General features: G+C 39.9%; 1 protein-coding gene across 1 annotated transcript in view; it reads right to left on the reverse strand.

Annotated features, from left to right (window-relative positions):
• samd4a (sterile alpha motif domain containing 4A) overlaps positions 1 to 26,549 on the reverse strand; it is a 66,288-nt gene extending 39,739 nt beyond the window's left edge. Inside the window, exon 1 of the mRNA XM_053315557.1 lies at positions 26,354 to 26,549. Within this exon, the coding sequence (XP_053171532.1) occupies positions 26,354 to 26,549 (196 nt within the window). The remainder of the gene's footprint in view (positions 1 to 26,353) is intronic.
• Between the last annotated feature and the right edge of the window lie 630 nt (positions 26,550 to 27,179).

Genomic DNA, 27,179 nt, shown 5'->3' on the forward strand with positions numbered 1-27,179 from the left:
CAGCTACATTATAACGTACGCAGGGTTAATAGCTACATTATAACGTACAAAGGGTTGACAGCTACATTATAACGTACAAAGGGTTAATAGCTATATTATAACGTACAAAGGGTTAACAGCTACATTATAACGTACAAAGGGTTAATAGCTACATTATAACATACGAAGGGTTAACAGCTACATTATAACGTACGAAGGGTTAATAGCTATATTATAACGTACAAAGGGTTAATAGCTATATTATAACGTACAAAGGGTTAATAGCTACATTATAACGTACAAAGGGTTAACAGCTACATTATAACGTACGACGGGTTAATATATACGTTATAATGTATAAAGGTTTTAATAGCTACGTTATAATGTATATGAAGGGTTAATATCTACGTTATAATATACAAAGGGTTTATGTCTACGTTGTAATGTACGAAGGGACACTTTACTATAAGGAGTTTTTTTGTGTTTTTCTCTCTTTTCCCTTTAAAGTGAAAAGCTTACTGATTATACTAGTGACTGATTATATTAGTGAAAGGAAAAACAAAAAAAGGCAAAAATAAACTTTATTCATATTGAAACTACATTAACGACCGGATAATGAAATCTAAAAAGTGGGGGTGTGGCAGCTTTTTTCTTTCTAGATATCAGTTTTAATAAAGTGGAAGTCATATAATATTTAGCTTTAATGTCTTCATGTCTCTTTATTCTACTATTGATGAATCTTAAATGTGTTTATTTAGTTTCTGTTGTCATGATACTGTCACATTTACTCAGGCCTGAAGTGGATCTGAATGCAGAGACAACAAGCAGGCGACAGGAACTGTAGAAAATAATTATTTAATTAGCAGACTCTGGTTTACTGGCAGGCGAAGATAAAAACAGAAGCGGCTGAGTTGAAACACGAGGAACGAAACACGAGAAGCAAAACAAAATCAGCAGCTGTAAACATTGAGATTCACTCAGAACAAGCCGCTAAAGGAACAGACAGGTATTAAAAACACACAAGGAGCCAATCACAGGACAGGACACAACTGGGAGGGGCGGGAATTAAGAGGGAAACACAAGGATTGGTTGGCAATGAAGATAATGAGAGTGTGGCAGACGAGGGCTGGGTGATAAAATGATGCTGATACGGGATTGTGATAAAATTTATGACGATAATGATGATAAAACGATAGTGATAGATCTAACAGCCAATCACACGGCAGACATAAAGACGACAGCCGCCTGCACATCAAAATAAAAGACTGTTTCCTCCCTCAGCCAACGAGGCTACACTCATGCTATCATTAGCATGGTTACGACTATCTGGAGTCACATCTAAAAGTAACGTTAGCTAGAAAAAGCAGCTCTAACTCACAGACATGTTGCACTAGTAGAGAGGAACGCCATCTGTGCCGACTGTGAATGAACAAAGCTAACTGCTAAGCTAAAGCTAAGCTACACCCAAAGCTAATAAACAGAGTAGCAACGACAGACAACAGCGCTAGTTACCCTCTGACACTGGTGGTTTTTGTCTTGGCTGTACCTCTATAAACATTTGAGATATTTCCTGACTTGGTAAAGGAACTTAATGTGATAGTTACAGGTTTTAGTTTTATTTACATTATTTTAATAAGTTACAAGGTAAACTAACTAGTATTGTTTAGTTAAAGCAGATAAAAGCACATTTAGATGTTAGTCTTTTAATGTTAATAAACTATAATCTAGTTTAACTAATGAATCCTCTGCCTTCTTGAGACTTCAGTCATTATCAGGAAACTCTTCAAACGATATATATTATGACAAATAGATATTGGGCTTTTTTTTGGGCCTTTTATTAGTAGATAGTCAGTGGCATAGAGATCAACAGGAAACAAAGGTGATGTGCAACAAACGTCCCTGGCCGGACTCGAACCAGGGATGTTGCGGGTATATGACGTGCTACGCTCCAAACAAATATATATTGATCAATATGGAAAAAATGATTACCCAGCTTTATTATAAACTGATAAGAATAAAACCAAAGTGAGATGAAGATAAAACTAAAGAAAACCTCAGACTGAGAGGAGATAAAACAACACGAAGCTCAAGCTCAAGCACAACACCAGAGCGAGCAACACCGGAAAATCCCCACAACACAAAAAGTCCAGAAACACAGAGTCCATGACATAAAAGATGCCTCGTGTAACATGTTCAAGTTACCAAGGGGAAAAATTCCTGATGAGTAAAAACAAGTCAAAAGTGTCTCCAGTACAGAAATGAACCCGGGAGCCAAATCATATGTGGAGCTACAGTCAAAATATGTCACGATGAGCTCAAAAAAGAGTCTGAAAAATCATTACAACTCTTTCAAAAGCCTGACAAGAGAGAGTGTGTCAGTATGTAACATAGAAACAGTAAGTATATTATACTAAACACTGCAGGGACAATCCTACCTTATCATCAGACTACTACAACTAGTCCCCATCTAACATAATTAGTCAGATCAATCGTTTCTCATCTCTAAAAAATCTTTTCCCTCCCTCCCAAAAACAGGTGCTGGAAAAGGAGGCTTTTTTAAAATTTTTAAATATTTGAAGCCAAAATCAAAAACAGCCCAAATCTTCATCATTTAAATGAGTCATTCACAGCACAGCACAGCACTCACATTTAAAAAAGGGAGTGAGGTGGAGAATGAAGGTGAATAATGTGTAATGGTGCTTAGAGGATTGATTCTGTGGAATAAGCAGATATATTTTGGGAGGTTTCTGTATTAAAGAAGAGCCTAAAAAATTGATTGGATGCATAAAAGAAGCTGTTATTTACATTATAACTCAATTTGTTATTCTTGTGCAGAGATGCTCATTAATATCCTGTAAACAACATATCAGTGTAGCCACCACCCCAAAAAAAAACGACATTTACTCGTGTGAATCATATCCAGGATGCAACAATACACTGTTGACGCAACAAGATAGTTTTATGGGATGTGTGGTTTCATCTCTGTGGTTGGAAAAAAAAAAAAAAAAATCTAAAAAACAGATTCTCTTAAGAAAAAAAGAGCAATATAAACTCTTTGAAAAGCAGGTGCTGGGAACTCAGTTTCAAACCACTGTTCTCCCCCTCCTCCCTTTTTCTCTCTCTCTCTCTGGTTTCGACTCAACAACACACGGTCCCACCCGAACACTCTCTCTCTCTCTCTCCATCCCCCCGAGCATCAGAGGTTTGGACAGGACAGGGCGGGACCGTCGGACTCTACGCTCAAAACAAGGAGGGAAGCTGCTGCACTCTTTTATTCACTCGCTCGTTCATAGCTGGAAAACACACACACATACATTAAAATAAAAAGACCTTTTCGAGATGTCGTCAAAGTGGTACAGACCGGAGGGATTCAAGTTTACAGCGAGGGGGAAATGAAAGAAGAAGGGTTCAAAACAGATTGGTGTGAATAAAGAAGAAAAAGAAAGAAACAGAAGGTTAGAGAAGCAAATGACTGGACTAATAAAGTGAAATTAGTTAAAGAGAAAAGAGCCAAATAAAGTTAAGTAGTATAACAGTAAAGTGGGAGGGAAAGATGGAGAAAGAAAGAGTTGAACAAGTAGAAGAAAGTAAGATACAAACGTGTAGAAAAAGAAACAAAAAGTTAAGAGAAATTTGACGTGAAATAAAGACGTGAAAGAAAAAAGAAAAGAAACAAAAAAACTAAGCAAGAAAGAACAAAAGGAGTGAAAGTAAAAAATGAAAAAGAGAGAAAGTGGGGGGCTGGTAGGACAGTATATACAGTGAAAAGAGGTGTGGTGCAAGAAATATATGAATGATCTAATCCTATATGCTGCTGCTTCACCCCACCCAAAGAGAAAGAGGGAGAGAGAGGGTGGGGGAGAGAGAGAGAGAGGGAGAGAGAGAGAGAGAGAGAGAGAGAGAGAGAGAGAGAGAGAGAGAGAGAGAGAGAGAGAGAGAGAGAGAGAGAGAGAGAGAGAGAGAGAGAGAGAGAGAGAGAGAGAGAGAGAGAGAGAGAGAGACCATGTCCTGACAAGAATTGAGGGCAGGCTCCCACAGGCCCTAACACAAACTAAGGGGCCCTACACACACACACACACACACACACACATTAAGGAAGGAGGAGGAGGAGGAGGAGGAGGAAGGAGGAAGGAGGTGAATATAAGACAAAGTTCATCGGTGTCATCAGGTTTTGAAGTGAAGGGGATAAAAGAGAGAAAGAAAGAGACAGACACGTAGAATAAAGAGTAAATACATAAAGAGGCAGAAAAACAGAATAAAGGATGAGAAAATAAAAGAAAAAAGACAAAAGGAGAAACAAGAAAGAGGAGGAAAGAGACTGTTTGAGAGCCTGACCTACTGACACAGAACTGCTGCAGCAAAGAAGAAGAGGAGAAGGAGGAAGAGGAGGAAGAGGACGAGGAGGAGTCCTGTTTACTCCATTTCCTGCAACGACTTTTAAAATCATTCACATCATAACAGAAAGAATGCAGAGTTATTATAATTACAGATTATTTTAGAGATTGTTATATTGTTATTATATATTGTATTTGATTTTTTATCACTTCATCTTTACAAGGTTTCCGTTTGTATATTCTGAATTTCCCCCTAGGGGTATCAATAAAGTGTACCTTATCTTACCGTAAGCTGCAGTGTGAGAGAATAAAGTGTCTGTTAAAGCTGTTAAAAGTGATGATTTGACACTTTTCTTTTAATTGAATGTGTACTTACTTATTATGTATTGTTCTTATTCTTTCATTGTGGGACTAATAAAACCATATCTATTTTTAATGACTGCAGTCTCATTAGCTTGTGCTAAAAGAGCTACCAAACTAACCTTAATGGTAGCAGGTAGCAAATATAATATAGTAAAATTGGCCTAATAAAAAAGATCTATAAAGCTCACAGTTTGTTTCAATCTAACGTGCACTGTTACCGACTTAAATATGAGTAACTTAGGCTCCTTTTACTTTGTTATGGTGTGACTACAGAGCTTTCAATGACCGTTAACAACTTCAAAAAAAGTCATCTGCAAGTCAAAACACAGGACGCTTCCTCATCCTCATCCCGCTGACAAGACATAAATGAAGCGTGACCTGTGGTCGTCCAGTAAAATGAGGCGTTACGTATTAGGTTAGGATGAAGCTGCAGGTGATATAAACCAAACCGCACGCTGAGGCCACGTCTGTGAGTCACGCTACCACTTAGTCAACTCTTAGTTTGATGGAAAATTAAACACCAGGTGGTACGGACATAAAAAAGTGGAATATATCAATTATCAGATATCTGTAATAGCTGAATTCATGCGACCAGATTTAAATATATATGACTTTGACTACATTACACTTTCTTTTTTATTATTTAATGTGATAATGTGATAAGTGGAAGCTACAGTACAAAGCACCCTTACAACAAGCATAAATAATATAATCAATAAAGTATAAAGGTGGTTGGATACATACATGTCAGTGACTAATAAGTATTGGCCAGATGAGCACTTTAAAAAATATCTTTGAAAATTGTCTTAAAAGCAACATCAGGTTAAATTAAATGTACATTTTGTATTTGTTAGTTTAAAATGTCAAATGGTGTAACCACAAAATATTTTATCTACCTACAGTGTATTTAAGTGTACTTATGGTTATAGTTACTTCATTTAAAACGTAATTGAAAAGGTTCCTGATTGACATGATTCCCCAGATTAAATGTAATATGTATTCCATTACCTTTATTTAATATAAAAAGTTATAATGTAAGATCATGCCAAACTAGTTTAAAAGCAGAACTTTTATGCTGGGTCCACAAAAAAAATAATGTGTGCAAGTTATTGAGACGTTTATTTTCAAATTTTAACCACTTTAAATTTGACTAAACCACAAGAACATGAAAAAATTGTCACGTCATTGACCCATACGTTGATATTTGCCTGCAACCACAAAAAAAAAACCCACAAACACAATCCCCAACAACCGTCCCGTAGGTCCTCACCAAAGTACAGCAACACCCTCCAGAAACAAAGCACTACTAACTACCTAAATGAACTAAACTATCTTAATTAACCCTGAAAGACCATCATCATCACTCATCAACTCCAGCCTTTGAGTAGTATTTGTGTGTAATATTCCTTTTAAGGTGCCAAAGTTAATCATTAGGACAGGTTTCAGCGTGGGAGACCTGGGAGAACGGTGGAGCTGAGAAAGAAAAAAAGAGCGAATCCGACCGCCGTCCGTCTAAATACTCAAAGCATCAGTCATGGTGTCAGACAGGTGAAGCTCAGCGAGAGGAAACAGGCAGTCAAGCTGTCAGGAAACTAGTCAGCAGGTGATTTACACTCCTCTCTCTCTCTCTCTCTCTCTCTCACCCACTCTCTCCTAAACACACACACACACACACACACTCTGCTCTGATGTGGATATTTGGACAATAGACAGCTTAAAACAAACATGACTGACATACATCCGCTTGGTCTTCACATGCGGTACATGCATTGAAGGACACGCTGACTTCTTAAACTTAAAGAATAAAAGAAACAGTTTTACGTCAATCTAAAAAGACAAAGGCTTTTTCATTTATGTCAAGAACAACACCTTTAGTCTGTTTTATGTTTGTTATGTCTGGTGAGTGAGTGCCGTCTCTCATCTTTTAAAATAATCAACTCTTCTATACAGACTTCACATTGAATTATGAGAAATAACATCCACGATCTCCACCTGCTCAGGCTCCAGTCCAGCACATCTGCAGTGAATCGACCTATAGGGAACGGGGAATTACGGAGCATGTTTGCAGGATAGCGTCCTTAGCGATGTATGCTGTCAACATCGGTCACCGGTCTGTCAATCCTCCATCAACAGGAATACTTAAAGCATGCACAAAAGACAAATGCACATCACATATAAAGAGAAGCTCCCAAAAGCTTTAAAGAAGTGGTATATTACAAAATTAAAGCTAGTTAATGGTTTCAAGGAAAGGCAGAGGACTTTGACAACTTGCCAGCTGTTATGATCACTGATGTTGATGCGTACAACACATATCAGCAATTACATTTTTTTTTAAATCTTTAGAGGCCAATTGCCAGTTTACAAACGAGTTGGTACAGATCTTCAAGTCAAATTCCAACTATGCAATCATCTGGACAAAGGTAAACTAAACTAAGCTGTTGAATGTTAATACAAGGCATAATTCATCTACTCATTAATCTCGCAAAAATGAAAGAGATGACAGTAGCCTGTCTAACCTGAATCTTACTGAATGTGTAGTGTTTAGTGTGAGTTCAGCAGCTTCTATCTATATCTACATCTAGGTTAGACAGCGTTGCAGTGATGTCGACATCCTGACTAACAATCATTTCAACCTGTGAAGATGGCTGACTTGCTGTTCCTTGTACCACTAATCTTTCACCATAATCTCACATTTCACATTCAAACCTGATTTAGATGCTTTGATCATCATCCAGTCTGTGAAAACATCAGCGTCTGATTCATGAGTAATCTTCATCTTCGGTTTGGTCCTTTTTAAGACAAGACAAAGTTTATTTTAAGATTCATATTCTGCCTCGCTGTGTCTTCCTCTGCGTTCAAGTGACGCGGCTAAAAAGTCCGATAACATGACTCATGACACCATGAGCTTTGAATTAAGAGACGACTCCACTAATTATTCGAATCTTCCACGTGCAGGGGGGGGCGACCGGCTGCTTTTATTGGTCATCGTTCATGCCATAACGGTTAGTCAGAGCTCCCCTGCCACATCGCTTTTCCACCCATCATAGAAACCAGAGAACAGCATAGAAAACACTAGAAGTCACTTTTGTATAAAAATCAGTGAAAAGATCAGTCGTGTGTCTCCCGGACGCTTCGACCAGACGGGGACAGACAGATTCCCGAGAGCCATAAAGCAGCAGGAAGTGGAGCAGGAACACCTTCTTCATAGCGAGTCCTTGCATCATTACAGCCGGGACACCTGGTTAAATTATAGAGCTTTAAATAAACCACTGCTCATCTGGTTTTCACATTGTGTGTGTGTGTGTGTGTGTGTATGTGTGTGTGTGTGTAGCAGTGTCGGTGTACAGTAGGTGTTAAAGTAGGTCTTTTCCTCTTGGATGCTTATTTATTTATACTGAGTAATGTTTAAGCGGCGGCCAAGATGAGTGTGTGTGTGTGTGTGTAGATGTGTGTGTAAGTGGGAAACACCTGCCTGCGACGATGAGTTAAACATATTTGCCGGTCTGTGAGTGTGTGTGTGTGTGTGTGTGTGTGTGTGTGTGTGTGTGTGCGTGTGTGTCTCCCTTCCACGGGAAAAAGGAAAGGCATCATCACGGCTACTGTACACGCCAGCATCCTGTTTTATGAGCTACAACGGTGCTCCTCACGACGTCTGACATCATCCTCCACATCTACTCCGAGCCTCATTCAGACCAGTTCTTCCATGTCATGAAATCCAGCTGCTGTCATTACTTTTTAAGTTTTTTTAAGACTCATTCCCTTTATTACATGACTTTTCCTTTTAGATGTTCTGTCTCCCTTCTTGAAAGAAATATGTATAGCATATTGTTGGATTTAAAGCCACCATGTTTTAAAGTATCAATCCATCCATTTTCCAAACTGCTTATCTTCTTCACCACCAAGTTTTTTTTAAAGAGTCTTTATTATTATTCTTGTCAAAAACAGGCTTCAAGCAACAGGGCCTGACTCTAGAGCGGGACTGCAGTTATTCCACATAGTTTAATCGATTCCCGTAAATCTTACAAGGCCGGAAGTTCACACACACATTTACAGCGATGTGTATTAATGTTCAGCCAAAGTTTGCACCAGTGTAGGACGACTGGCTGGAAGCGCTGCCTCAGACAGCCCCACTTCCTCCCTGCTCTGCTCTCTGCAAGGCTACGAACCCCTTTTGCTGCGGTAGCATCTCTTGCTATCATATGCAGACAAGCTTGCAGTGATATTAACTTGAAGGTATACCAGCATGCTCAGACAAAAAAAAAAAACTCACCAGAACCCAAAAGGACTCAAACAGCAGCACCAGTCTTTATCTATTTAGCACCAAATCACAACAAAAGCAATCTCAAGGCAATTCACATATAGAGCAGAGCATATACTGTACTCTTCAGGATGCTCAGACAGGTATCTGTAATGTTACTGAGGTGAAGCAACCATTCAAATATATCAATGGCTCGAACCTACCAACGGTGAAACGAGCGGCTCAATTTGTAAAATGTACGGTGCTGCATCTTTTATCAGCCGATGCTACAAAACGTCAACCTTTTAAATATTTTGTTGGGGTATTTTTTTGCCTTTATTGGTAAGTTTGTGGCAGAGAAGCCAACAGAAAACAAGGGAAGAAAGAGAAGTGGGTACGACAAAGCAACAAAGGTCCCTTGTTGGATTCGAACCAGGGACATTTTGGATATATGTAACCACTCGGCTACCAGGAAGCTCCACAAAACATCAATATTAAGTCTCATACGGCTGCTATTTAAGTTACAGTCATTCTCCTCCAACTTCAGGTACTCTCTAAACTATCTGATAAATCCTTAATGTGTGTGTTTAAGTTCAGAGACCAGATGATGGGGGTTTTCATGGTCTCTTCTTTTTCCCAGCAGTGGGGGGGGGGTTGCCTAATAGGAGGGCATTGCTTCTGTATGAATGGAGAACAATTCTTTGCTATCCTTTTACCCCCCACCTTCCCACCCACCTTCCCATTTCCTCTCGAGTCTTTCATCAACATCCCCTCTTCTCCCCTGCTGCACGGCTAACTGGTGGTTGGAGGTCTGGACTGGAGGAAGCTGGGTCGGGGGTGGTGGTGGGGGAGTAGAGGAAGGGTTAGAGAGGGGCGGCTGAAAGCGGAGCAGATGATTTGCAGTCTACCTGTGGAAAAGCGTCTGTAGCTCTCCAGTGTTGGGGAGGCTCTGAATGTGGCAGTCGCTGCTATGCTGGGAATGTGAGCCTCGGCTCTGCCAGGGCTGGACCGGAGAAGCCCACAACTCTATTTAAGGAAATGGCAGTCAGGGGCCCATCAGACGCTCTCTCTCTCTCTTTCTGTCTCTCTCTTTCTTTCTCTCTGTCTTTTTCTGCCTCTCCATTTCTCTGTCTGTCTCTCGCTCTCTGCTCCTTCCGTCCTTGTACAAGAATGATAATTATTTTCCTTTCTGGAAGAAAGATTTATTTCCGTACCTGCTGGGAAGAAACAGAACACACACACACACACACACACACACACACACACACACACACACACACACAGACACACACACACACAGCAGTATATTGGTGGTTTTGGGTAATAGTTTCTGGTACATTTAGGAGTGTCTTCAGTGCTGCAGTCCACACAGACAACACACCACTCAAAGAGATAAAAGGTCTAATTGAAGAAGAGATGCTGACATAGAAGTAACACAGGCTTCTTTTAACCCTCACATACTCTTCATATTCAACACCCCGGGCAGTTTTTTTCCTTTTGTGATTCAGGAGCTTCAATTTTCACATGACTAATAATGACATCATTGTAAAACAGGATTTATTCTTCCAGAGTTTGACTTTTGGGGAAGCTTGGAAAGTTTCTTAACACTTATACACTTATCATACTCTACACCCCCTCAGTATGTTCTTGGTCAACTTTGAAAATTCCCTCATAAAAAGTGAAACACAGATCTGTTTAGAAAGCATCAATATCTGATCTGATCAATATATGTGTGATCTACCGGCCTAACTACCTACCAACCAACCAACCTACCTACCTACCTACCAACCTACCTATCACTGTCAAATGTCAAAACAGGTCAAATATGTAAGGGTTAAAACAAACTCAGTGAGTTTCACAGGTAGAAACACACAGAAACTCTCCAGTATGCAAACCTCATATTACATACAGGAGAAAAGATGCTATCACTAAAGTTAGATATGACTTTCAATAATAAATATTTCTTCTCTGATGTGAGGAAATGTTTCTCCTCTGTCACTGCCACACTCCAGTTCATAGTTGCCGTGGGTTCAGCCTGCCTTTTAACAGATAGCTTCACATTTTTTCAATTCTTTCTTATAACAACACTCACACACCTTTATGTACACTGAAACAACGTCTGGCCCTTCTGTGATTGTGAGTGTTACCCGTACTAAACCCTCTCTAATGCAGCTCTGTTTGGGAGCTTATTAACATTTCATTCGACATAAACCTGAAGGAGGGAAACATATCAGCTGAGTCTGAATCATGACAAACACTTTACAACACTTTCCTTGTGAGCAGCGTTGCGGCTCCTGTGGGTCGGCGTGTAGTAACAACACATACGAACTCTGAAAGAACTGGTTTGACCACACTGATGTGTCTACTGTCTACAGCCCCATTCAGACTCAACTATGTGGGTCTTTCCGGCAACAATGGTCACTCCTGAATTGCTGTGTGTGAGTGTCATGTGAATTGTGTAGTTTGTGCGTATGTGTGTGTGTGTGTGTGAGAGTGTCAGACAGATTTACCAAACATCCTCGGCTGCCTACGGGCTTTTGAGGGTTACAGCTGGAAAACAGTGCGAGTAGATACACGGACTCATTCAGAAAAAACACGTCAGCACAACGATGACAACTGATGAGTGATTAAAGATGGCAGCCGGCTGGTGTAACATCAGTTAAAGTTTTTCAATGAAATGTCAAAATCCACGCCGGTCTTTAAAATTTGAGGAGAAAAACTAGGAGAGGCCACCATGATGAGACTTAACAGAGCAAACCTACAGTATCTTTATTATATAACCCTACTTTGTCTTGTGGATAGCAGGTTCCCACTCTTTTCTTGAAATCATTTTCCAGGACATTTTCAGCTGCTACAGTATGACAGACAAGTTATCAGCCCCCACCCCCATTTACCCAGACTGATTCTCTGTTTGTTCCTCTCCCATGCAAAGAAGTCTGATATAAGAAATGTGCAGTCTATGACTATAACTTATCTATGAAATCATTTCTTCCATGCTTAGAAATTATGACAAATTTCAAAGCATGTAGAGCAAAACCTCACGCTCAAGGGGCAATACTGGCAACACTCTTTAACTGAAAGTCACTAGATTTGTTGCTAGGCGCCTCTTTGGGAAAAGTCACTAAATCTAGTGACAAAGTCAAATGGGCCACTGCGCTGCCTGGAAGCTCTATATTTATATTCTGGGGCTCTACTGTCATGCTACTTTGCATGATTTACAGTTAATAAAAACTGCTTATTTATCATATACTGGCTCTTTATGCAGCCCCTCAGTTCAGCCTCTGTCTAAAACAGGCCGTTTTAGCTCCTGAGTCCATTCGGGAACAAACAGTAACAGGATTTCACTTCCTTTTCTCGTTCTTTACTGAAAATGTCACCTTTTCAAATACATCTGCACATCTTCAAGTTGAAATTCAATCCAAAAAATAAGAGGCAAACAATGCATGGAAACACCTTAGCAACAACCTTACAACCAAGGTAGAAAAAACCCTGACAAATAAAGCATTTGACTTGAAGGGAGCCCTTTTTACATACAGCACATTAACTTCAAATTTAGGATCTTTGAGCACATATAACATGGATATCCGGCATCATGACAGTATATAGATAACGACAATCACACTCTCTTCTGATTGGCAGAATTCAGGAAGCTACTTGAACAAAAACAGTAACAGGATTTCACTTCTCTTTCTCGTTCTTTACTCAAAACGTCTCCTTCTCCAATACATTCACACATCTCCGAGTTGAAGTCCAATCTAAAAAATATAAGAGTGGTCGATGCAAACGATGCATGGAAACACCTTAGCAACAACCTTAGCAACCAAGGCTGTTTATGGGCATGTCAGGATGACGCCCTGGATTTTGACTTGCCGGGAGCATCTGTAACTTACAGTACATTAACCTTGACCATAAATAACATGTATATCCATCATCATGACAGAAAATCACAAAAAGCATGACGGCTCCTTTAAATTTGGCCACTTAATTAAGCTTACAGTTCAATTTTGATTGATACGTTCCTCTCTCACACCTGGCCTGAACGTCAGCACCCCGGTTAGCCTGAAAGCAGACAGAGAGCGCACACACAGCTTCCTGGAGGAGTCTGGATGAGATGAGATCATTTCCACCCACCGGGGACTCAAAGTCTCTGTTGTATGGCCGTCACAGCAACCGTTGCCATGGGTCTCTCTCTCTCCCTCTCTCTCACTCGGCGACCGGTTCGGCTGCTGTCACGGCCAACAGCGTGTCAACCAATCAGAGGAGTGTGGTCGCTGGCGCCTCACTGTTTCTCCACCATTACGTCCATTCATGAGGAGGAGGAGGAGGCGAAAAGTCAGAGACACAGCTGAGACTGTAGCAGCGTCCCCACATTAAGGTTTTGGCCGAGTCATCGCTGTGCGCCGTACCTGCCAAAAATAATCTCTCTACAACAACTGTTCTCATAGAAACACGTCCCGAGACCTGTTGAGGGCTAATTTATAAACTGAAGGGACAACACTGTGTTTGAGACCTAAAATAAAGCAGAGCTCAGACACTCTCTTTGTAGAAAAAGGCTTCATTCAACATTATTATTATGGCTTAAAGGACCAGTCTGTAGAATTTAGTGGCATCTAGAAGAAAGGACTTAATATAATATTCATAAGTATGTTTCAATTAGTGTGTAATTAATCGTTAAGCCTTTTATATCTACAGAGGGAGAGGGTCCTCTTCCACAGAGTCCGCCATGTTTCTACAGTAGCCCGGAGTGGACAAACCAACACTGGCCGTTGAGAGGAAAGCTTTTTCAGATTTGTCACAAAATCTGGACCTTTTAATCATATTATATTATATTATATCTTTTTTATGTTGCCATGTGATGCTTTTACATCTTACATTATGAAAAGCACTTTGAATTACTAAAATCATCTCCTCATCAACTGATTAAACTTAATTAATTGAGCAAACTGAGATGGTATCGGCACCTTTTTTCACCCACACGCCGTTCAGACATTTCTGTGTTAAGTAAGAAACTAAGAACTGATATTGCATTTTTATTATCATGTAAACGTAGAGAGAGCAGGTTTTTAACTAAAATCTCAGCTGTGTGTACACTTTAAACCACAGCTCCTGATTTTTAGATAAACTCCTGTGTGACAGCATCGTCCTTGTTCAGAGTCAAACCTGCATTACTTCGTCTGTGCAGTCGGAAACCGGAACGACTCCCGAGCTTAAACCCCGGCGTCCTTATACAAGAAGTGTACTGTATATCACAGCCAGCTGCTTGAGAGCGCGGGGTGGGGATGGGAAGGGCTGGGCTGAGGGGGGCAGATGGGCTATATGAGGAAACATTATACGCCTGTATGTCTAGTCTGGTCAGAATGAGACTGACTGGTCATCTATGAGACAGCCTGGTATCCCTCACCTGTTCTCACCCTCTGTTGCTCTCTCTCTAACAACACGCTCTCTTTTTCTTTCACACACACACACACACACACACGCGCGTGCAGACGTATGTCAAACATACACTCATGTTTGACCAGTGGAGCGTGTAAAATTAAGATGGCATAGATGGAAATTATACTCAAAAAATTCAGATAGAAAGTCTCTACACACTTCTAAGGTTTCAAGAGGAGCATTAAAGTTTCCCCTGTAACATAAAGCAGCACTGAACTGATCAAAGCTTTGTGTCAAAAACTTTCCTTGAGCAAATCAGACTAAATCATGTCTATGAAAACATGGAAATAGGGATATTAAACATTGAAGTGTTTATTATCCATCAGAGCTAAGCTAAAACAGACTGAAGGACCAGCCTCCAACTGAAGATTCAAACTGGGAAGAAACAACCAGAGGTCACATTAACCGAATATTTTCCATCATTGATCGAATTTTTTTAAACAATGACAGAAAAATCTGAAGGCTGTCCGTCAATTAGTTAATAAGTTATTCAGCACTCCTGTCCAGCATATCAAAAATCTATTATCTATTCTAGTCTCATCTTTGGTCTCACGTGCGTGACCTCGTTGTCTTTAGCCGTCGCTACATGCTACAGCAAAATATCACAGCAGCTGAGTGTCCGAAGTTTCTTTAAAAAGTCCCAAAACTGAAAGAATAATAACAAATTTAAAGAATGAAAACAAAAGGCTATATATACACGTCTGGAGCGCCTTTTAGCCGAGTGGTTACAGTGTATGCTGCATCTCTGCAGCGTCCCTGGTTCGAGTCTGGCAAGGGACCCATTTCTCTCTCTTCCCTTGTTTCCTGTTGGCCTCAAACTGTCCAATAAAGGTAAAAGCCTTATCATCATTAAAACATGAAAATGATGTCCGAATTTTTACGAGCCTGTCCGTCAAAGTGACAGAAAATTAGAAAGTCAAACACAACCACTGCAAACAAATCCTATATGAAAGTTTATAATTGCATATATCTGTGCCTCCACAGTCTGCTCAGAGGGGTTTAATCCTGCTACAATGTTCCTTCCTTATAATAATGTGAATTCCCCCACTGTGAGACTAATAAAGGATCTTATCTTATATCGTATTATAACTCTCTACCTATGTATCTAATTTGTGTTCTGTCTGTTTTACACATCTTTAACACTATAGTAAACCAGCTCCTCAACGCTGACTGATGATTGTGTGTCTTTTGATGTAAACACACACACACACACACACAGACACACACACACACACACGGTGGGGTGAGCTGGGAAGGAGCAAATCCGGGATCAGAGTTACAAAGACGCACAGAAAAGGTTCAGTAAGAAACTAAAACCTCGAGGATTTATGAAGCATTTGATTGCATAATCCGTCCTATCAGTGACACCTCGCCTGCCTCCATCAGAGATAACATCGACATGTGTGACGCTTCGAGGAGCTTCCATCAGTGTGTAGTCCCAATTTCTGTCCAGTCCAGTCCAGTCCTCACACACGCGCACACACACACACACACACACACACACACACACAAGAAAAAAAAAAAAAGGGGCCTGGGCTGTAGAGACAGAGAGGAAGAGACTTAGAGCTTTATTTCGTTTTCCCCTCTGGTCGTTTTTTTGGCAGGTTGTCTGTCCCCATTCCTGAGGTTCAGTACGAGTTCACAGAACACGCCGTCAACTTCCAGAAATAAACTGTTTGCTCATGCGTGGGTGCGATGAAATAGTTTGGCGCCCAAAACCAGAGACAGGAGTTTTCTCTGTCTTTCTCTCTCTCTTTCTCTCTCTCTCTCTCTCTGTGACAGAAGAGCAAGTGAAGAGTTTTTACTAAAAGGATGTTAACAAAAAAAAAAAAAAAAATCTGATGTTTTATTTTTAACTTTTATCTCATTGGAGGGAAAATATTTATAGATACTGTACTCCCCCTGACAGAGCAGCACATCAGAGTGAAGCTTGTAATACTGTAGTCCAACTCCAACTCTCTCTGTTCTTACACACACAGCTCACTTTCAACAAGATGTTTTGATTTTGATATCCTACTTTATTATTATTAAAGTTATTTTATTATTATCATATTTATTTTTTATCTTATCGGTTGTATTCACTTTCTGCTGCTTTTGTTTTCTTAATGTGTCTTTTTTGAACCTAGTTTTTAGTCTAGCTTTTTTATTAAACTCTGCCTCTTTCTCTCTTTTGTTTTTTCTTTATAATCTATTTTAATCCTCCTGTGGCCTCGGGTCAGTTTTGACTGACATTTAAACGAGGTCTGTTGACCATAATTTCCAAAAAATATGTGTAAAACTTGTGGTAGTAAGTTGGAGTGAAGCTGGTGATAAAAGGTCTAACACAGAACTCATGCTTCATGCTTTAAAAACTGTCAAACCGGGTCAATTTTGATCCAGGAGGGTTGACAACAGCAGGGTTAACCTAGTGTTACTCTCACTTTTACTCAACTTTATATCTCATTTATTCAATTTTATTTTGGATTTTTATCATAAATCTTTAATCTGTTTTACATTTTTATCATTCTTATTTTCTCTCACGTGTATTGGTCTCAACTTTTCATCCCTTTTCTTAATGTTGTCACTTGTTCTGTCTTATTATCAGCTTGTAAATCAGCTGTGAAGCACATTACTCTGTATGAAAGCTGCTACATAAATAAAGTGATTGATTGATTGATTGATTAATTGATTGATTGTTGCTGTAAAGTGTTATATTCATACCGATCATGTAACTTTAACCCTTAAAAGGTCAAATTGGACCCATTTTTACTATACACATTTCTTTTAGTCTAAATGTGACCCACAGTTTATAATGAAATAAACTTTTATATATGAAAATATAGAAATGTGACCTGTGTTTATTAAATAACTTTAAAAACATATTTTATAAAATGTTCTCCTGGACCATAAAATAGTGATCTTTTTTCCCATTAGATGAATCAAACATTAATTAAAGACTGATGATGTGTTTATCAGTCAGAATATGAACAGTATGTGAGGGTTAAACCTTTTAAAACCATGTGACAAACCTCACCTTTATTGTTCTTTTAAAGCTTTGAAGAGTTAATATTTAAAACATACAAACATTAAAACTTTGGGAAAAACACACAGCAGTCAGAGGCAACAGTGAATGACTTTTTAGCTGTAAATGGCACCACTATTTTCTTCATCTTTTTCCCTTCTTCTTCGCCACACCCCTCCCTCCCTCCCTCCCTCTCTTCCATACCGCAGCGAACTCAGGAGACCTTCAGCTCCGCTCTGAAGGTGGAATCAGTTTTCCTTTTTTTTTTTTTTTTCTTTCCACTTGTGTCTTTTTTTTTTCTCCCCCCACGCTGGAAAAGCCCCCCATCCAAACTCTCTCTCTCTCTACCTCTCTCTCTCTCTTTTGACTCAAGTGCGCTCCGACGTGCCCGCATTCCTAGACAGTATATCCCCCCACACACACACACACACACACACACCAACACCGGAACCGTTTACCGCCTCGGCCAGGAATGCCGATTTCCAGCCCAGGTTTTCATCAGACCTAGTTTAGGCAGAGAGAGCTCAACAGGAATTCACTGAGTAATCCTCGACATTATACAACACAGACTTTCCCTCGGTGTCAGTCATACTTTCTCCTCTCTCTCTCTCTCTCTCTCTCTCTCTCTCTCTTTCTCTCTCTTTCTTTCTTTCTGTGTGATATTAGAGGTAAAGTTAATGCCAGCAGCTCCACAAAGGAAAGTTGTCAGGGGTTTTTATCACTGGAGGTCATATTCTGACCTAGATTTTTCAAATTCTCCACTGGGATTAAACACCACACCTTACACCACCACCACCACCACCACCACCTTTTTATATAATCCAGGTATCTGTCGGGATCTGCTGCTTCCAGGTCTCAAGGTCCCTGCTGTCATCTTTCATTCATTCACAATCTTGCACATGTAGTTTCGGTAAATGAGGTAAAATAGGACGTCACTGAAGATAAATTAAGTACTTTTTTGTTATATGTCTCATAATAGGAGGGGCGCCTGGGTTTTATTGGCTCCTCCTGCACATTTATTATCTTTTCTTAATCTCAATGCTCTGCCTATTTCTTGTATTATGTCTTTTTTTCTCTTATCTGCAAAGAATTAAACTAATAAACTAATAAGTACTCTCCCTACACACACAATTAAAGATAAGGTAAGTTGTGTCTGACTGATTAACACAACAGTGATTCAAACTATATATCGATATATCTGTCTCTATTATCAGCCACGATACTGGCTTACTGTATGCCTTATATACAATAAAGTTTATATTTAAACTGTAAACTATATCGTCAGCTCCTTTGTCACAAGTGTCTAATACTCACATTGTATAAAATGTGTGTTCTATATATATATTTATATCCTGTAAGATTATCTGCCTTTGTATCAATATCTGAATCTTTCCATTCCCTATAATGTCAGTATTCTGCATGTTTTATGTATTTATTTCCTCTCTTATCTCTAATAAATTAAAAAATAATCCTAATTAAGCTTTCATTCTCTCCCTTACAATTACACAACAGCGACTCAACTGCAGAGTTCCTGACATTTTATATCCTATTTATATCTGCTCATAAACGTCTTCACTAGCAGCGCTGTGTCTGTCGTGTACTGTGTCCGCCGTACACTCTCAAATAGCTGCTTTATAAAGCCATGATTGTAGTTCTTACCAGCTTATATTGTGCTGCTCTACTTGGATTTTTTTTGTGGTTTGAGCACGCTTTGAATGGCGTGTGATTTTTTTCCCCCCCTGCTACATAAAAGCAACCACATGAAACAGAAGAAGAAGAAGAAGTAAAAAAGGATTTAAATGAAGACGGGAGGATTTCCACGTTGTGATGTGAATGAACTCTAGATGTGAGTACAGTAACGCTGACGTCCGAACACAGAGCTTCCTCTATTTCTGTCACCTTCAAGCTCTCTACATACAACACAGCTGCTTGTACATATCGAATCCCCCCCCCCACCCTCACCCTCACCCTCACCGCCCCGCCTGCCTCCTTTCAGCTCAAACAGCCGCGCGGGCCAGGTCAGCAGTACAGCACACACACACACACACACACCAAAATGAAGTTAGTCATTCAGAACACCAGACCCACTGTCCTGTCCTAACCCCACCCCTTACACTAACCCTACACCCTCTCTCTCTCCGTGTGTGTGTGTGTGTGTCTCGTCCTTCAGACAGCTCTCTGCTCACTATTCGTGTCCTTTTCTACTTGATCCGATATTGTCCCCTCTTGGGATTGTCTCAAAAGAAGTTTTTGTTCTTCTTAAAAAGCAGAGGGGGGGAGGAGAAACAGGAAGTCACATTCCTAAATAACCACAAGTGAAATGCTACGAGCAGCAGTTTTTCTTTACTCCTGTCAAAAATCACACGATGAAACCAAAGAATTGACCTTTTTACTGTATGTTATCTCAATCAGCAGAGACTGATATGAGAAATGTCAAATTTGTGAGGTAATTGGTTAAAAAAATGTTTAAATTTACATAATATCTGCTTTACATTTAGTTTTAAATAGTTTGAAGCACTCTGGATCAACTATGCTGTGCCAGGACGGGTCTGAAACTGACAATAATACACAAACTTTGGCCAAATTACTAATTTAATTCATTTTTTTGCCATTTCATTTTGATTTATAAGGTGTCCAATCACACCTAAAGTTATCTATGTGTGTTTGTTATGTATATTAGGATCTATTTGACTCACTAATGTAAAGGTAGATTCATCTGACACCTTTTCAGTCAAAAACGGCTTCATTTATTTACTTCTTTCTACTTTTATTATCTTTCCCTTTTGGTTTGTCAGCGTTTCTATAATGGAGATGAAGGACAAGGAACAAGGATATATGATTATTTAATTTATGTATACGTGTGTGTTTGAGTTTAATGACTAAAATAAACTAAACTAAACTATCTGCAGGCACTTCTCACTCTGTCCTTGTCTGTCAGGGAAATCTAAAAACAACAATATCAATAAATCCTCTCTTCTTTCTTTTAATTAAAATGAGGAGCTCCATTGATCACGATCCTCAATCCTCGAGTCGCGAGAAATAAATAAAAGTTTTAAAAAAGTGGCATCACTCGCCACCGCTGGGGTCCCAAAACAAGGCGTCCTCTGAGCGGCTTCGGAGAAGTAGGTCACTGAGGATTCCTTTCATTTGTACACTGCTTTCCAAATAGTTGCGCTTTTCCACTCGGCCTCGGAGACTTCCAGCTGCACGTTAACCCTTTAACGGCCTCCACCTCCTCCTCCTCCTCCTCCACCAGTGCTGAATCACACTGCACTTATTAGTAGAGATTATTTAGGTAATGAGAGGGAGTGTGGTTTGAGAGCAGCTTTCTTTTGAATCTGAGAGAGATTTGTGGTTTACTTGAGTGATTTTTAACCTTTTATTGCAGATATTGCATCCAGAAATAAAAATAAATAAAACATCTGCATTAATGAGAGATTTGTGGTTTTGTTTTAGTCATTTTTAAACCTTTTTATTGCAGATATTGCATCCAGAAATACATGTATTCTGTGTTTTATTCATATATTTTATTTATTATACTCCTCTACATTTTTTTAAGGAATATATACAACAAAGCATGTGCATTAATGAGAGATTTGTGGTTTGGTTTTAGTGATTTTTAACCTTTTACTGCTGATAGTCTATGTTTTATTCATATATTTTATTTATTAGGCGTGTGGTTTGAGAGCAGCTTTTAAATCTGTGAGAGATTTGTGGTTTATTTGAGTGATTTTAAACCTTTTATTGCTCATATTGCATCCAAAAATACATCTATTCTGTGTTTTATGTATATATTATATTTATTTATTTTACTCATAGACTTTCCTCTGAGGTTTTTTTAGGAATCTATACAACAAAGCATCTGCATTAAACAACAAACCCCAAAAAGCAGCTACTATTCTATTTTTAGGTTTTTACTAATCCTTGCATAGCTTGTGGTGAGAAATAACTGCAAACTGGCAAATACTCCATAATCACTACAAGACCAGTATTGGCGCAGTAAATCAGGAAACTAATATATCAGCGCGCCCCCCCCACCCCCGCCCCCCTTTTCCCCCCCGAGCACAAAAAAAAAAAGAGCACTCAAACAAGCTACCACAACATACCAGAGGGATCACGTAACCAGACAACCTTCTCTCTCTCTCTCAATCTGCCTCTTTTCAAGCAGCTCTGGTGTGTCCTGACGTTTTGAGTCTGCGGCGCTCAAACAGGCCCCGGCTGATGATGATGATCCACCCCACCTCCCCCCTCCTCCTCCTCTTCCCCCCCCTCCATCTCACTTCGCTGATTCAGCAGAAAGGAAAGAGACCACAAGCTGACACAGGTGGGTGGAGCGGGAGGGGGGGGAATAAAAAACGAAAAACAGAGGGGCGTGGCCTTAAAAAAAAAAAAAGTCTATATCAAGAGGTAGAGAAGGGATAAAAGCTCATTAAAATATATATATCTTCTTTACTTTGTTAAGAGTGAATTTATACAGCTGTGTTTGTTTTAAATAGAGAAATAAAGCCACTGATATTTTCCAGCTGCTACAGTTTGACAGACAAGTACAATTTATTTTGGCGTATTTTATTATTTATTTTTTTTAAATCACTATTTTAATGAGTTTTTTTTATCTACTCATATTTTATTGGTCAGTAGTTACCAAGTTACATTTTGACTTTTATTTCCTACGTTTGTTTTTGTTTTTCAGTCAAACCGTAAAGCATTTTGAATTGTATTTGATTTGTTTTAAAAGGTACTCTATATAAAGAAAATCTGACTGATCGATAGCTGTGATGCTAATTTCGCCATGTAGCCCATTCATTTAAGCTAACAGCGGCTCAAATGAACATGTACGGCTTTAGTTTTCGCTGCCACTTGAAACGACTTCACCTCTGACTCACTCCTTTCCCGTGGTTGGTCTGTGTGCATCTCACTCATTCCATTGGAAAGTAGCTAAAGACTGCACGAAAAGTCGCTAATCTCTGTCTGATGTCTGCTGGTGTCACTGCGCCCATGTTGCCCATTGAATACAGAGTGAGAACAGACTATGCACACGAACATTTTACTTTTTCACTCATATTCCACGACTGTAAGTTCTGTTTAGTGTTCAAGTATTTTGGGTTGGGGTTAGGGTTAGGGTTAATTGAGCTAACTAATGATTAGTTTCATTATATTTCCAACTGCTGATTATTTTTAATTATGGACCCAAATTGGACCCAGTTTAACCATTACAATGTCATTTAATGATTACAGTCGGTCCACTATGTTGACACCTGTATCTTTAACAACAAACAAAACCAGATGACCAATTATTTAATTTGTATTAACACGGCTGCACAAGGGGAAAAAACAAGCCACACACACTAACTTGCATTTATATGAGTAACCTGGTTACTCATGTACTCAAATAACCTGGTGTTTGTGCTCAGCGGCTGGTGTCACCTCCATTACAACTTGTTGTTTCCTTACATATGTTACTTTTAATTACCTTCATTTGAACTTTTAACAGTTCAGGATGGGGGTTTTTTTGGGAGGGAGGAAAAAACAGTCCAACTTCAGGTGCGTTGACGTGTTTGTGGATTTAAATATGAACAACATTTTAGGGCTGGAGTACTGTTTTGTAATTCTGACGTTATGATGGTAAAAACAGGCTGTTGTCAGGCTGCTCAGAGACACATTATTATGTTTAAAAATGTTGTCAGGTTGTTATATTTGGTGAAATCCATCCTAAAATAGGCTCAACTGTAAGATTTTCAGTGTAAATTAGTTCAAACTTGCAGCAAAAAGGGAATTTGGTTCATCATTTGAGATAAAATTAGGTCACACAAAGTGCTGAGTGTACGATAAAAAACACCCGAGCTTAACATGCTGCATACATGTTTGTTAACGTGTTCTTATTTCTCTTTACACACTCTGCCATACATGCCAACTTATTCATTATATTACATTAACTTATTTATAATATTGAGGTAAATGTGACTGACATCTATTACATGTTGTGCTGTGTGGATGTCGGTCACTCCACACTATTTGACCTCTGACCCTCATAAAAAAGGGGCACTGAGTAAGTGACAAATGCCTCCAAACACACACATACACACACACATATATATATCAGACCTATAACTGTGTCTGTGTGTGTGTGTGTGTGTGTACATTGAGCCAATCACAGCTGCCAGTGACATTATACCTAATCACATTATCGACTTATAGTACAATATAAGACCTGAGAATAGCAGTGCAGTCAGCGTGTGTACAGTTCAGACTATTTCTCAATGAATTAAAGCTACAACTCCTTGAGACCCGAGCCAAAATCCAAAAGTGAAGGGGGGGGTTAGCACTGAAGTTAGCGACATTAGTTTCGCCAAACCTGACCAGGTGTTGGGACTTTATTTTGATGGAGCTAATTTTATTTCATAACACTTATTAATAAGTTAATAATTCTTGTCATGAGTTAACATTTACAACCATTTTTGACTCACTAAAATAACATCCAGAGTCTCATCTCATCATTTTTCAAGTTAGACTAAACTACCAGCTACAACTTGAGCTAAAATCTTAAATATTGTTGCTCACATTCTGTATAAAGTGAAGGGTGTTAGCTCCAGAGTTAGCCACATTAGGTTAGCCTAACCCACCATGCTCACTTAAGGTGGACTGACCTTGAAGGTTGTCCAGCTATTTTAATTTTTAGTGACAGTTTCAGCCACTCCTAGTAATATCTGGGTGCTGAGTTTTGCTGTTGTGGTGGAATATGAACTATTTAACTCATAAAGCATCACACAACAAATAAAAATGGCTCCTAACATTTCTAGAAATTCCAAAAACTCTTCACTCCCACTATCAAACATATGCTGAGGGTGCATATGCTTTGTATGTAGGCTGCAGGTATGGTGTATGTGGTAATTCACCAGTATTTGAACCATTGTTACCATATTAACTGTATAAAATGGTCACAATTATTCCAGTGTTACCATATGAACTGTATAAAATGGTCACAATTATTCCAGTGTTACCATATGAACTGTATAAAATGGTCACAATTATTCCAGTGTTACCATATGAACTGTATAAAATGGTCACAATTATTCCAGTGTTACCATATTAATTGTATAAAATGGTCACAATTATTCCAGTGTTACCATATTAATTGTATAAAATGGTCACAATTATTCCAGTGTTACCATATTAATTGTATAAAATGGTCACAATTATTCCAGTGTTACCATATTAATTGTATAAAATGGTCACAATTATTCCAGTGTTACCATATGAACTGTATAAAATGGTCACAATTATTCCAGTGTTACCATATTAACTGCTTTAAACGATCCAATTACAATATATCATCCAAACCAAAGGTCGCTATCGTGACAGGCCGTACCTTTTCATCGCTTTATCTTACACAAACAACCAACTTGTGATGTAATCTTTATAGTGAAAACTTTCCATATGCAAAAAAAAAAAAAAAAAAAATCCCAGCCCCCATCCACCCACAGGCAAATTGCCTTCATGTTTCACTTCCACAGCGACCATAAATCAAACTCTTGTTGGATCCATAAAAAAGAATATGACACATGATGCAGTAGTAGTGCTCTGAGAGGTTAAAATAAACTTCAGACTGCTTTGAAGTGTGACAGGAGGGACCAGTCAGAGTTTTGGGAGGAACTTTGATGCCTCCAGCTTTATATTAACACAATAACAAAAGCTTACATTAACTGCAGCCACTGCCCCATTGTAAAACCCTGATGGAAACTCTATGTAATGTGTGTGTGTGTGTAACTGTATGTGTGTATCTATGTGTGTAACTGCGTGTGTATATATGTGTGTGTAACTGCGTGTGAAACTGTGTCTGTGTGTGTGTGTAACTGTGTGTGTATGACGGCAGAGGGCAGGGCCAGTATGTCACCCCGGTAACGTCCACAGCGTTAATCCAACAGATGTGTTACTGCATGCAGATGTTGCCATAGGTACACAGAGAGATGCAGCAGGAGCAGCAGCGGCAGCGGCAGCACTACTTTCTATTTTTCATGAGCACCCGATCGGTTGCCAGGGTTTTTGTTTCCATGGTCACGCTGCAGTCTGATGCAACAAAAATCAGCCAGACCCCCCCACCACCACCACCACCACCACCACCCTCCACCCCCCCTTGGGTGCCTTGGCATGATACCAAACCCAGGGAGCACTACAGCACTATAGGCTGGCACAGTGACTGACTGACTGACAGTGGTGCCAGCTGAGCCAACACTACTACACGACCCCAAAAAACTTACTTCCACGATCATCACTCACTCACTCTCTCACTCTCTCAGCACAGTTTTTTCACCCCGCTGTACATGATTCAGCTATTTAGTACTTCTTTGATGGATCGGCGAAATGTTGTTTTTTTTTTGTAGGACAGGAAATGCCTTCTGATGCTTGCGTGGAGTCTGCGTATGTGTGTTTTCCTGTGGGTGTTTGTTTCAGGGTCAGGGACTATACAGCGCCTTTGGGAAAACCAAGCTCTCGAAAAAGTTAAGAGCTAGATGTGAGGATTGTCTGTCTCCCCCGTTGGCTACTCTGTGTGTGTGTGTGAATGAATGAAAATAGTTGATTTACGACCAGAAAACAAATGTAGAAGTAATGTGAAGCCCATTACTACACTTACAATGTGATAAAAGCTCAACTACTGAAGGGTTGGAAGATGTATTAAGTGGAAATATATTAAATTTCATCATAATGGAGGTACAAATTAAGTGTTTAATGTGTCATCATGCAGAGAAAATGTATTATTTTATAGTTTATTTCCTTTATGATGAGACCAGAATGCTTCAAGGAAAGGAGAAAACGCTGTATGAGAAGCTTATTATTGACTGTGGTCTCTTTTAGATATTGTCTTGTCATTTTATTGTGATATGAAACCTCCCGCCAGCTGTTAAGTTTTAACTGAATCAACTATTGTCTTAAGAGGCAGGTGCAGTGGTTGTGAGTAGTATCAGAGCAGCAGCGGGACGGACTGGGAAGGGGGAGGAGGGGGGGTCCTACCTGGGTTGTTGGCCTCTCCCTCCAGGACCTGCAGTTCGGTGCACTCGGCGAGAGAGTGCTCCAGACAGAGCTGCAGGAAGCGGGCCTGGGTCCGGCTCACCCTCTTCAGCAGGGACAGCAGAGCCACCGTTTGCTCGCACTCGTTCCACCCCTTGAACCAGCTGGCTAACACGCCCACCTGGTCGCGAAACATCATGGTCTGCGAGATGGGGGGCAGACTTTACTGTGGCGGTTCGGGCAAAGGGAGGGACTCAAGAGAGCCAGTGACCTCCGCCCCAAATTTTCCACTTAATAGTTTCGGCGAAACTGATGTAAGATGAAGGTTGTCTTATCAGCTGGTGGTTGATGTGTCTGTTCGTGGGAGGAGAAAGGGTGTGAAGGGGGGAGGCAGAGTGAGGGGGGGTGGGCAATGGGGTCAGTTAGTCCGTGAGGTTCAGCTGAAGCGCCGTGATGCCATTCTTAGATTTGGCAGCCGCTCGGACAGCAGTCTCTGTTAGGCCTGCTGGTGCCAAAATGTGCTTGGTGTAGTATATATTCCTGCTGGAGAGCTTTTTATCCCGTCTTCTTCTTCTTCTTTTGTCTGTCTGATAATCTCCAGATGAAGGTGGGGGTGTGAGCGTGCGTGTGTGTGTGTGTGAGGTGCTCTTCTAGCTTGGCATTAGGTGATATGAGCTGCTCTCGGCTGCTTAGTCGCTCCCAGAGGGATTGATATTTGATGAGTCAGCTTTCTTCCAGCACAAGCTGTGTCACATCAGCTTCAGCCTCACTGGCATTTTTTTCCTCCTTCTTCTTCTTCTTCTTCAGGGAATCCCTCTTAGGCCTGCAA

Source organism: Scomber japonicus, chromosome 1 (assembly GCF_027409825.1).
Source record: "Scomber japonicus isolate fScoJap1 chromosome 1, fScoJap1.pri, whole genome shotgun sequence".
Classification (NCBI taxonomy): Eukaryota; Metazoa; Chordata; class Actinopteri; order Scombriformes; family Scombridae; genus Scomber; species Scomber japonicus.